Source organism: Tinamus guttatus, unplaced genomic scaffold, assembly GCF_059628265.1.
Source record: "Tinamus guttatus ecotype Peru unplaced genomic scaffold, ASM5962826v1 Tinamus_guttatus_pri_ptg000155l, whole genome shotgun sequence".
In the NCBI taxonomy this organism is placed as follows: Eukaryota; Metazoa; Chordata; class Aves; order Tinamiformes; family Tinamidae; genus Tinamus; species Tinamus guttatus.
This window is the reverse complement of record NW_028288689.1, coordinates 8,538,105-8,551,654: the sequence shown is the minus strand read 5'-3', so window position 1 is coordinate 8,551,654 and position 13,550 is coordinate 8,538,105. Positions and strand designations below refer to the sequence as shown.

Genomic DNA, 13,550 nt, shown 5'->3' with positions numbered 1-13,550 from the left:
GACCTCGAGCTCCCTCCACACGCGTGGAACCCGCGGGGGACGGGGGCACTGAGGGGCGCCGTGCGCAGGGCCCGTGTGCGGCGCCGGCTGCGGCTGCTCGGCCCTGCTCACCCAGCACGAAACACGGTGGCACCCAGTGGCCGGAGCTGCCCAGCACAGCCCCCGCCCCCCCGTTCGTTATTTTTAGCAATTTAGTCTGACAACGCCTGACAACTAAACAGGCCGAATATAGCGAGGGGGGGGGGGGGGATTATCAGATATTACCAGAGAAAACACACAGTGATAATCGCTTTCTCCACCCCTACCAGAACCAATTTTCCGTGTCTTTATAACATCGCAGAGTTTGTTCTTTTTTAAAAAGCCACATTAAAAACAGAGTCCATCGAGCCCTCCAGTGGAAACGGATAACATTTCCTGAAACAAAGCACTGTTCCACCCCTCGCCTATCATGTTTCCTTAAAAACAAGGGAAGAAAAACATTACTTGGTTTTTCTTCTAATACTGCACAAACATTGCTGAGCTAAAAAGAGCCCGGGCTCATCCCTTCAGAATGCTTTCAAAATAGATTTCACACACACCCCTTGTACAGCGAAACACAACAAGAATGTGATATTATCAGGACTGGAAAAATCCAAGCGCTGCTGCTGGGCGGGAAGCCCTTCCCGCGCAGGAGCGGGAGGCCGCGCGGCACCTCCGTGGAGCTCGCGGCCTGCTCGCGTTCCGGGGATCCCGCTCACAGAACCACAGAAGAGTTGAGGTGGGAAGGGACCTCTAGAGATCACCTAGTCCAACCCCCTGCTCCAGCAGGGACACCTAGAGCACGGGGCACCCAGTTGCATCCAGGCGGGTTTGAAAATCTCCAGAGAAGGAACCTCCGCAGCCTCTCTGGGCAGCCTGTGCCAGGGCTCAGGCACCCTCACACCAAAGAAGTTCTTCCTCACATGGAGATGGAGCTGCCTGGGTTTCAACTTACACCCGTTACCCCTTGTCCCGTCCCTGGCCACCACCACGAAGAGCCTGGCCCCATCCTCCTTACATTCACCCCTCAGGTACTTGAACATGTTGATCAAATCTCCCCTCAGTCTTTTCCAGACTAATCAGGCCCAGCTTGCTCAGTCTTTCTGCACACGACAGATGCTCCAGGCCCTTCACCATCTTCGTGGCCCTGCGCTGGCCCCTCTCTAGAAGCTCCATGTCCCTCTTGTCCTGGGGAGCCCAGAACTGCCCCCAATGCTCCAGGTACCTCCCCAGGGCTGAGCAGAGGAGCAGGATCCCCTCCCTGGCCCTGCTGGCAACGCTCCTCCTGGTGCAGCCAGGAACCCATTGGCCTTCTTGGCCACAAGGGCACATTGCTGCCTCATGGGTAACTTGGTGTCAACCAGGACTCCCAAATCCCTCTCCAGGGAGCTGCTTTCCAGGAGGTCAACCCGTAATCTGTCCTGGTGCCTGGGTTATCCCTCCCCAGACGCAGGACCCTGTACTTGTCCTTGTTGAACCTCACAAGGTTCCTCTGTGCCCAGCTCTCCATCCTGTCCAGGTCTCTCTCAGTGTCAGCACAATGAATGACAGCTCCGCTCGGGGGATGCTCAGCGCACACACACATTCCCATCGCCTTGAGCTGAAAGGTTCCAGCTACCCTGCCTTTTTTGCAGGGTAGCTGTTTGTGTCTGCCCTCACGCTCCTTTGGTGTCCTCAGGACGCCGGTGTCGCAGGTCACCGAAGGCAGCAGCCCAGCGTTACCCTCAGTTGTGCAGAGGAGCGCGCAGCTCCTGCTGCTGCTGGGCTGGGCCGTCTGGCAACGTCACAGCCACTTGGGGAGCGAGAGAAGAACGACTGAAATCGCTCATTGCCGCCGAGAGCGGAGGAGGCAGAAAAGAAGCTTTTGAGCTGGAGGCAAAACCTGTTTCTGTTTTCAAAGTTCATTCAGAAACGTCAGCTCCCACCTCGGAGGCGCATTAAACTCCACATCCCTCCACGCGGCGCAAGTCCACGGCTGTACAAGAGAGCTGAGCAGGGCTACCCAACCACCAGCTCGTGCTTCCCTGGAAACAGCAGCAAGCTACAGGAGAGGAGATTTCTCAAATTCAGGCCCATATCTAAAACACACATTTCACAGTGCCTTGGCAATGGTTCCGTCCCAGCTCGTGTCACCAGAGAAACCAGAGCAGCCACGCTGGAGCGTTACACCAGTGGTCTTGGTTCAGCTACTACTTTAGTAAATGAGTAAGAACTCAGGTAGTCAATAGCGTAAAACATAAACCCTAGTTTTACAATCCTTCCCGTTTTAATAATTGCTAGAGAAGTTTTAACCTATCTTGGTCTGATATTTTACTATGATGCAGTTAGTGGAAGCACAAGGTCACAAAAGTTTCACATTCTTTCCTGCTTCTGTCACAAGTCGTTTTCAGCAGCAAAACCCCCTGCTCCTTTGATAAGTGCTCTCCGACTTGGCCTCAGGTACTTCCCCTGACATCCCAGGCTCCAGGAGCTGTCAGGCTGTGAGCTTATCCGCTTCCTGCGGGGAATCCCGAGCCCACGGAACACGGAGCTGGAAAACAGCCAGCTGGAAACCGAGTAATTAGAAGGTAGACTCGAAAGGTCCCATAAAGCAAACCGTTGTAAGTTTTGGCAACCTTAGCCTATCTATGGTTGAAAAGGATAACCAAGCCAGCGGCAGGCATCTTCCCGCTCCGCCACCTCCTGAGGTAGTCACTGTTGCTGGGAACTTCAATTCAGTGGCCATAACCCGTTCTGCTCCACACCACCGGCTGGGAGCTGGGGAGGTGAGATCTGCTACCCGCCAGCACGGGCAGAAAGCGAGCCGCGCTGCTGAGGGGCACGTGGAGCTCAAAAGCCGACCACAGCCCCATGAAACTGCCCTCGGGGAGCTTTCATCTCATTCCAAACACCTCCAGCTCCAGAAATACTGCTAGGAAGTTCCATTCGTGGGGCTGACTTTGTCCAAAGCCATCAGTATCCACGACGGCTCCAGCATAACCAGGACACAATTACTTTTACCACATGACCATAAAAACATCTGAGCCTTGTGTGCAGTATCGCCCCCAAAATCCATAGCTTATCCATGAAGCACTTGTTTTCCCTGTGTAGAAAAGGTTCAGGCAGCCAGAAACACAAAACCTCTTCTCATCTAACACAGAAAGCACTGCGTGCAACGTGACGTGTGCCAATACACTTGCCCTACAGCACCCCAGCCAGGCTGAGTTTTAAGAAACAATTAGAAAAATGACCTCTACTTTTGCTTTTGCATAAGCAGGAGACAACACAAACGGAAGCGTGCAGTCCTAGCAGAGCACACACTTCCTACTGCTTCTTCTTGGTCCCTAGTTACCTGGTCTGCAGCCACCTTCTCCAACACACTAACATACTAGGTAGGTAGCTTGAATCGGCTCAGTCTTTCCTTTCTCTGTCATTCCTCAAACAGTAAGGAACAAGGCTGGCCTTAATTCTATTTTACAGGCATTAAGAAAAAAAAAAATTACACCAATAGCCTTGAGAAAGCACGTTCTGAACCACCACTGCGCGTACAGCTCCTAGAAGATGGTCGAGATTCACTAGATAACTTGCCTGGGCAGATGGAGCTTGCGCAGGGACTTCTTTGTATTTCCTAGATATTCTTCTCCCCCTCAGATATTCCAGCTAGACAGACATAAGCACACGGAAGCGCCCGACCACAGTGTCAGAACAAAGTCCTATCTGCCCCAGCATCCTGTCTTCAAGAGCAGCCACAAGCGGATGCCTGGGGCAGAGCATAAGGCACATAGGGTGCTTCCTCCTAATACTTTCCCAGCCTTCGGACATTTTTAGCTCAGGGACTTCCTGAGCAGGATGTAATTTCTACATATTTGGTAATTCTCAATGGATTTCCCTTCCATGCATTCGTACAGTTCTCTTTAACCAATGTGAATTTTTAATATTCACAGCACTGAAGGAGTTTCACATTACCTACCTGCTGCAAAAAACACATATACATCATTTAGCTTTGCACCTGGCTTTTAGCAATCTCATCTGAACCCTCATCTCCAGCTTTCTTCACGAGCAATCAATCCCTACCCACCTTCTCCACAGCGCTCACAAGCTTGCAGATCTGCTACAGAAACCAAATACTTGTACATTACTTTTTGCAGCCCCTACATTCCCCTAGTTATGAATCTTCAGAATGAAGAGTACCAGTCCAAAAGAGCATCCTGCTGACCTTCATGTTCTAGTTTCATTATCTTTATTTGCCAAAAAAAACCCACTTACCTCTAATTCCTTAATTTTCTCTTCCGCTATTCTCTGTTTTTCTAAGAGCTGATTATGAATCACTCCTTTAGATTGAAGAATAAACCTAAAAGAAAAACAGAAGAGACACAACTGTTGGGTATTTTATATCTAACTTGGATATTGTATACCTAACTGTGCACCAAGCTAAACCACAATGACTTTTGCAAGTATTTACTCTCGATCTGCATGATCTGAGCAAAGACAGAAGAATCAGCTATGACTGGTGACCCAAAACACAAAGGGAAAAAAAGCAAACACACAGCTGCAGAACGATGCTTACGAGCTGTTAAAGGACCAAGGAGGGTTATCAACCAACCCCAGCTAAACTGTCTGTTATTAAGGTAACCAGCTCTGGGCTTTCTTTCCACTTCTCACCTTTGCCAGTCTTGTGTAGCCACCTGGCAGAAGATGCAGCTCAGCGCTGCCCCTCGGTGCTGCTCACCAACCTCCCCTCCTGCTTGGGACAACGGAAAGGGATGCGCAGAAGCTTCCACGCACAATTCACAGTCCTTGAACACTGTGACATGTAACAGCTTTTGAGAGCGGTCCTTCGCACACTGGATGGATCAGAGACCCATCGGACACCGATCAAACAGGTCCTCATCACAAGCAGCAGGTAGTCACGACAGCTCCTCTCAACTGGTAAGGGCCGCACACTACTGCTTTATTTTACTGCAAATTAAAGCTCTAAATTAAAGCAATAAAATACAACAATAAAGTAAAGCAATAAAAACAACACTTGCTATGGACCCCATTGCTTTCACCAGAGACAACGGCAGGGGAACCATCACTGTGACTGGGCTATCACAGCTCCCAGGGTGTTTTTTTTAAACTCGCCCACAGAGGATTTGGGAGATACTTCCACCCCGTCCCGCTCAAGGCAGCCCAGCTAGATGGCAGGAAGAGCTGCATCTTAGCAACACGTACAAACTCCGGAGGGGATGGGGCCAGGCTCTTCTTGGTGGTGGCCAGTGACAGGACAAGGGGTAACGGGTACAAATCGAAACACAGGAGGCTCCTTCTCCATGTGGAAAAGAACTTCTTTCCTGTGAGGGTGCCAGAGCCCTGGCACAGGCTGCCCAGAGAGGCTGTGGAGTCTCCTGCTCTGGAGATCTCCAAACCCGCCTGGATGCCACCCTGTGCCCCGTGCTCTGACTGTCCCTGCTGGAGCCGGGGGCTGGCCTGGATGGTCTCTAAAGGTCCCTGCCAAACTCAGCCCCTCTGGGATTCTGGGTCCAATTTGCTCAGAGGAGCTTTTGAAGGAACAGCAGCATTGAAGCAGCTCTCAGCCCGTGGCTCTGGCATCCCCCAGAACGGTAAAGGTTCGGTTCAGGGGAATTTTCAGCACCCTTCGCAGCCGCCCGTCATCCTCCCGGATGCGAAGAGGCGGATCAGCCCTTCCCTCACGTTCCCAGGGGATGCAGGAGCCTCCCCACGTCACTCCAGCGAGGTCCCCCCAGCATGAACCTCTGTCTGGGCCCATGTCTTTGTGCCAGGTGACAAGAGCTCCTGCTCGCACAGTTACAAGGAGCACCTTTAGGCAGGGCAGAGTGAGGCTGCAGTCCCTGTCTGCTGCACAGAACCTTGAACTCTGTTTGCAGGAACAAGGCCCCCGACGCAGGGCGTCACCGACGCGTTCGCTCCGGGCCTGGAAGGTGCCAGGGAGCAAAAACGGGCTTGGAAATGAGGACTCCCTGCACCGTTAATGCCAAGGCTGAAGGAAAACCACCTGCCGTATCCATCCTGAAATGCACGGGAGCAGAGCTGGGGTTAATTATAACACATTGCTAATTAAAACTCTTCAGTGCTTCTCAACTGCATTTCGCCATGAGTCCTCCTTGTCCCCGATCCCCAGGTACCTTCTCTTTTCTACACTCATTGGCACTGTTTCTCTTTGCAATTTTCCCAAATCTCGCCCCAACCCTTTCCCGTCTCTCCCAGATCATGCTAATTCCTCCTATTTGCTCCTGTTCATCACTGCTCACTCGCACTATTTTTCCTTCAATCCCTTCCTCTCAAATTGGAGAGGGGAACAGCTCTCCAGGACCTTCCCATTTGCCTCCCCAAGGTGCAGAGCAGAACTGACAATCTTGGTTTAACGGGCACCCTCAAGCCAAAATAACAGCATTGAAAGGTGGCATCATTTAGATCAGTTTTTCTTTTCCCCTCCATGTAACTTGCGAAGTCTCCAGGGATCTGCATGGCCCGGAGGGATCCCCGCAGGCTCGGGGAGCGCTACAGGGCACAAGGGTGCTCGGAATGAGTAAGTCGCTGACTTAACTTCTCTTCTGCAAATGTCAACAGCAGCCATCTGGGAAAATATCCTCCCTCCCTCCCACCCTTCCGCACTGCCCTCCCAGACACGCGGCAGCGAAGGCAGAAAAGGAGGGCTGAAGTCAGCACCCAGAGACTCCTGTGGGCAGCCTGGCACAAGCGCCGCAGCCCCCGTGGGCGCGGATCAGATGTCCCTGCGACAGGTTTGCATCAGAGCCGCCTTCATTTCCTGCCACAGGGCTGCCAAGCGCCCAGCCTCGCAGCTGCGCTTTTCCAAAGCTGGATCTCTAAACCACATCCAGCTAATCCAATCCATGGCCTCACTCTACAACCCGCCAGGGACAGCGTTGCGGCCTCCAGCCTGGGATACGACGGGTGGAGGCGACGGGTTTGCACTTGGACTCAGTGATCTTGAAGGGCTTTTCCAGCCATAGCGGGTCTATGATTCTAGACCCTTCAAGACCTTGGCCAAAGTTTTTTACCTACGAAAATGCACGGCTTATGGCAAGGATGGGAAAAAGTAGAAGCCCATCTCACTTGTCACAAGGCATTTGTAATAAGTCAGAGTTGGGTTTATCTGCATTTCATTATTTCAATTAATCTGACTATAGAAAAGGCAAGCAGACTGCTTTCTTCCTCCCTCACAGACGAGGGAAGGCGCTATCATTCTGCTGTACTGTTTTCCCCAGCTCAGTGGGTTTGTTTGTGAGTTTTTTTAGGCTCATGAAGGAGCCACAGAGGGTTTTGAAGTCCAAATCCTTCCCGGAGCGGGAATATTTTCAGCCGAGACACTTGCTCACTGCGGGGAGCCACGAACAGAAAGTTGTTCCTCTGCTCGGGAACGCGGGAGCGCGGGGCTGCGGGGCCACGCGCTGCTCTGGGAAGCTGAATTGTTGTTTCACGTGGTGATTATACGAGAGATACCAAGGCCTTGGGGCAGCACCAAAGCGTTACTCAACCAACCGCTCGGCCAATGCACCAGAGGCCGCTGCAGGAGGCTCTGAGCCCTGGGAGTTCATACGCTCGGCTGGGCTGACTTTAAGTACCTACAGTTTGAGGAAGAAAAAGGAAAAATAAAGTTATCCGGGAGAGATTTGCTTTCTGCTGACACAGGTGAGCACTGAGCTCGCTTGTCTCATCCCTCAGCAGCAAAGCTTTTCTTAAATGGGGACAGAAATTTTGCAGCACACAATAATAATCTAGACCACCACGACAATGAAGCAGAAGAAAACTGTTGACCACCACATGAATTGCCCAGCTCAGTAACAGTCCTCTCTCACCAGGAGGGCTGTTTGCACTGCTGTCAAACAACACCAGAAATATCTGGCTCGTAACAGAGGGATTCACCAAGTCTCAGCGGTCACTCACTTCAAAGGCAGTGGTGAATACCAGCAGGGCAACTATTTGCTCCCCTCTCGATACCCCACACAGAGACACAGAAGCGAAAACCCCAAACGGAGCAGTGAAAAGTAGGTTACGAAGAACTGGCCTCCTCCAGGCCAGCAGTGTCCAGCCAAACCCGGCCTACAAAGGCAGCTCTTTCAGGCACTAGAGTGTTTTCCAGCTGCCTGCATCTGCACACTCCAGTCTCCCAACGGCGGCTGCTCCTGCACTGGGAAGAACAAAAACAGAGTACGAGGGAATTGAAAGAGAAACCTCACTCTAAATATTCCCACTTGTTTCTATTTTATTCCCTGCAGCCCGTTGCTAGCTCCACGCCAGATGTTTTATTCCACCAAGACGAGGAAGTGGCATACCCTGTCTGCAAGAGACGCTGCTCGTTTCCTTCTGAAAATATCTCTGACCCCTTCCACGTGAAGTTTCTAGATATGGTGCCCCGTTTGCTAAATATTTCCACGGCCCAGCCAAAACGGCCCTTGGGCTCTGGTTGCCCTGGCTGGCAGCGGCACCAACCGTGTCCTCCGCCCGCTCCTCGTACCACACGTACCCACCCTCAGCGTGATGTCTGCTGAGGGTAAGTAATTCCATAACTCAAGCTGTTTATGCCAAAACGTACTGTTAATTGGACTTGAAAGCATAATATTAGATACTGAAGCACTCATCTCTCAAGGAATGAGGTTATGGAGATATTTGTTCAGCACAAGCCTGTACACTATGACATGCCAGTTACTACAGGCGGAGTCGCAGCGAAGCCCGTAATTAAAGATTTTTCCAGCAAAAGTCCCTATTTTCATTGCTCACGACTTCAACATCTTTAATCTTTACAGCTGCATCTTTTGGCATTAGGCATCTGTATCCAAAGGCAGCACTTTACCCGTTTTCCCTTTCCTAAAAGCTCACGTATTTCTCAGAAGAGGAGCAACAGGCAGTTGGCCAACAGTTTTACATACAATTTGCTACCGTTTCTTTGGGAAGTTTTATAGATTCCACATCCTGAAGTGACAACCTGGGTCCACACGGCCCTGGTGCACAGGTACCCCGGAGGTTCCCAGTTTTCTGCTGCCCCATGTTAACACGTAGCCCCTGTCTGACAGTGAGCAGCAGTTCTACAGATGGGAAAGCCCCAGTATTATTTTTCCAGAATGACAACGAATTGCAAATCTAAACGTCCATTCTGTTCACACAAGGGCTACTGTAACTTCAGCCTTACAGACCACAGAGTTTGGGAAACTGCATGCAGAAGAGCAAATTAAGACACTGAAAAGAAAAACTAATACCTCTGTACAAGGCCTTAATATTCTTTTAGCACGTTTTTATAGTTCAAAATAATCACCACAGCGTCAACACAGCCCAGCCATTTAGATTCTATACATTGCTTCTTGAAACCAAGCATTTATATTAGACGACTGCACGTGAAAAGTTCAGCTAAGCCCAGTCATGCCCTTATCTATTTAAAGATGCTTTTTAATTCTGAACTTGCACTGCTCCCCGAGCTTTGCGTGCGCTCAGGAGGGGATTAATGCATTTTAAGCACTGCTCAAAGCCAATGGAAGAGAGGCTTCCAGCAGGCTGATCCCAGGCAGCGGAGCTCGGCCGGAGCGGGAGCTGCCTCCCTGGGTCCGTAAGCACCAAGAAGCCCCTGGTGCTCCCGGGGTCCTGTCCATCCTGCTAAAAACGATGCCCTTTGCGCCAGGCACTGCTGAAACACCCAGCACATTCCAGCTTCAGGCATCCTAGCTGAATTATCCCATTCCGAGCAAGACAAACAAGCTATATATATCTCTACATATATATACATAAAAGAAAAATCATGACTAATTATAATTCGTGCTGCCAGCCCTCATGCCTAAGGGTTTCATATTTTTCAGCCTGATTTTGAATTTCTCCTGCAGGAGATCACGTCCCTGCGCAGGGCCTTGTGAAGCAGCTCCCTTGGAGCGGGTTAGCTGACACCGTTCCAACACTGGCTTTTATTTTAGGGGCCAGTTGTCCCGCTGGGACATTCCTGATATAGCTAAATGTAACTATTTTTCCCTCCCGAAGCAGCACATACCTTTAAGCAAAACAAATCCTGCAGCCTATACTGGGAGGGATATACACTGGGAGGCTTCACGGGGCCGCAGCAAGGATGAAGATGTGCAGGCCACAAACCTGGTTACCGCGAGGAGCTAGAGGAGAAGCACAAAAGCACACGTTTTTTGGCCTGAAAATCTTCCCTTCCCGAGAAGCCCCCCAGGTCCCCCCGGGGGGTTTGCCCTGCCCCTCGGCCCATGTTTACCCGGAGCTTGGCTCCTTGTGGGAGGGGGAAGCTGGCAACAGCGCCAGCAGATTGCGTTACCCCAAACCAAGATAGCAGCACACTTGCAAACGGCAGCTTCTGCATTGCCAGACACTTAACGAGGCGGTAGATTTATACCATTGTTCATAGCCTGTTCTTAAAAAAAAAAAAAAAAGGAGAGAGAAAAAAAAGCTGGAATATACATTTTAAGTTTGTACTAAATATAAGGCAACTAAAAATAATGAAACAGTACGGCAGCCAGCTTTCAAAGAGCATCAGCAGGTCTTCCTGAAGGATCAGTCAAGATAAATAGAAATAAAAGAAGAAGAAAAAAAGCAAAACAGCAAGTGTCTCCTCTTTACTACCCAAGAATAACCAACATTTGGGATTAAAGCCTGCAAGAAAAGCAGTGCAAACAACTGCAGTTCACTAACCTGAAAGCTACCAGAGTAGATTTTCCTCATCCTGTCTCTAGTGCCTTTCTCTTTTGTTTTCATTTTAATTATTGTAATTTTTCATATGTAGTAGTTTTAGGGAAGCCAAATAACCACAGCATGCCCCCAGGTTACACACTTCCGAGGGATTTTTGCAGCTGGTTTTGCAACGAACCTGAAAGTTGAAAGCTGAAGAAAAAAATAATTCTTCTGGCAAGAGGAACTCAAGATTCATTGCTAGAGTCTCCAGTATTTTCAAGAATTAGCCACAATTCCTGAGGAATAACAGTTCGAGAAAAAAGAGAGAAAAATATATATTTACACACACATCCTGACACACATGCATACATATAAACACACATACACTTATGTACACACACTGCCCACAAATGGATAGGGATCAGGAGAAAGCTGGGAAGCAGTGGTTACCCTGAACACCTGGTTAACGAGCCCTAAAGGCACTTCTGTCTCTTTTATTGTTTACAAGAAATGAAATAAGAATCTTCTGTAACTCTTCTGTGATCAGAAAGGTCAACTTTGTGGTAATAACTGAAGCAGCAGCACAGAAATGCTGCGGTACTGGGAGTTAGGGAGGGCAGATCTGCTCCGCGGCACCACGAGTGCAGAGGAGTTAACTCAGCATCAGGAAACAGCAGCGTGATGGCTTTAATTGCCAAGAACAAACTCCCTAGAATTAGCATTTGTTGACCAAAAAAGCCCTAGACATTGTCTTAGCACATCGTTTCTTCCCTGCAAGCCTATTTTTTGACACATTCTGTGAATTCAGCAAATAGCTGGGGAGGGAAGGGGGGGCGAGGGGCTGCAGCATTCCTGAATTAAGCGCTCGGGTTCTCAAATCTCAGCATTATGCTGGTGTGGAATGGCATTCTCCTCACCGTGAAGCGCTGGCTTCCTCATCCATTACGTCAGCATTTTGATGCAGGAGACATGACTTAAATCCTCCTCCTCCCGATTTTGAACACGCAGCTGGGTCTTGAAAAGCAATTAGAGTTGGAAGCACTGCCAGAAGATGCCCAGACCTGGTTTTTCCACCCATATCAAGGCTGTTCCGCGTGACAAGTCTAACATTTTACGCTCGCGTGTGCATATCGGAGCGGGAAGGGCCCCAATGTCTCCCCAGGAGGGTCGCACATTGCGGCAGCGCCGGCCTCCCCGAGCGGGACCACGGCTCTCCCACAAGCCCTTTGCTCCAGTGCCTTGGGTGACTGTCCCCGCCACGGGACAACGAGTTTAAGTGCCCGTGAAAAACCAGAGGGACATTCCTATGGTTTGAAAAGAATGCGCCTGCACCGAGCGCTTCCCATGGATTCGAACGCCCGATTTCAACACTTCCTTTGGGGAGCAGAGGAAGATTCAAAAGGGCTACAAGTTCCTGGCAGTTTCAGAATAGCAAAGTTACATTTTAAGCAGACTTTCGAAATAAGACACTTTGTTTGCCAAGTCACATGGCACTTCGAGGCACAGAAGCAGGGATATTTCAAGCTCCACAAAGCTCATAATGATGTAAACCACATACCCAAGGAACAAATTGTATTTTAGCCACTACGGCAGTTTACAAGAGAAATTTATCTCGTGTTCCGATCCACTTCTGCTTGGTTGTTATTTTAACCGTTTACTCAGCTAGTTCCTTCTCCGGCGTCTCCTCTGCGACGAGGAAGGCAGCGATGCACAGAGCAAGGGGCATTGGCACGGCATCCCCAAACCCACAGGAATATGTTCCTGAAGAGCTAAGCGGCCCTGGCGAGATGGACAAGCATGAGAAGAGCAGCAGGTGATTCAGCAGCTCCTATCACAACGCACAAGAAGTGGGCAGCAGTGTTGAACCCACACATTTATTTTAAGTCAGGCTGAGTAAAAGCACCTATTCTCCCATTTTTCCTTTTAACTATTATTTCCCACTGTAAGGCTTTTTTTTCTGCTGTTTATACATTCAATCAACATTGGCTGGACGTGCCCATTTGATGCCAGCTCTCTGGTTAAAGCTGACTTTTTTTTAAAGAAACACAGGTTATTTCCAAGAACTAGGCACATATTCAGCTTGTATATTAAGTTTCAGATTGCCACGGCAATCTCTTCTTCTCTGAAAAGCAAATACTTCATGGAGAAACTATTCAGACCGGCAAGGCAGGAAGCTATAACTGGACCAGGATATCCAAGAGATTCCAATCAAGCAGCCCAGGAGGGTAGGGATAAGATGTAAGTGTGAGTGTGGGAGCAGGGAAACAAGTGTATGTGGGAAAGCAGAGCAGATGAACTTGGAACGGAGTCTGTGCCCACCACAACAAGCTCCTTTTCTGAGCCTGACACAGAACTAGGCAGTCAAGACTCCCAACATCCCACTGTTTTCAGCTAACTACAGCCCACTGGCAAATCCTGTATTTGCTCTCTCAAAACACAGATTGGCCAGTGAAAGGATGGCAACTGCTCCCACACTACTCACGTTAAAGACACCTGCCTGGTCACCTTCCGCACCTACGTGTGAGCCACCTCACCTTCCAGAGGAGACCCTGCAACCCCAAACGCTCGCTGAAAAGCATCACTTTTGCCAGCAGCAAGAACGGGGAGCTTCACGTTTACTCCCTACGCACTGACCACGAGGGGCTGCTGTCAGCGCGCTTGTTCTGGGGTTCACTCCGAGCCCCAGCGCGGGCAGCCGGGCTCCATGCGGAGCTGGGCCCTGGCAGCGGGTGCCGAGGGCTGCTCGGGCGGCACTGCGGAGCCTCGCGGGCCCTGCGGGTTTGGGGAGAGCTGCGACGGGAGCGGGAAGCCGGGGCAGCACCCGCGGGTTGTGCCGGGGGGATCCAAGAGCCACCCTCCTCATTGAAATCCTGCCTCGCAACCACTGCAGCTGCGTAAAG

The 13,550-nt window shown here is 50.3% G+C and overlaps 1 protein-coding gene across 1 annotated transcript in view; it reads right to left on the bottom strand.

The window, feature by feature from the left end:
* Nucleotides 1–13,550, bottom strand: part of PFDN1 (prefoldin subunit 1) — a 29,148-nt gene that overhangs the window by 11,241 nt on the left and 4,357 nt on the right. Inside the window, exon 3 of the mRNA XM_010211306.2 lies at nt 4,264–4,348. Within this exon, the coding sequence (XP_010209608.1) occupies nt 4,264–4,348 (85 nt within the window). The remainder of the gene's footprint in view (nt 1–4,263; nt 4,349–13,550) is intronic.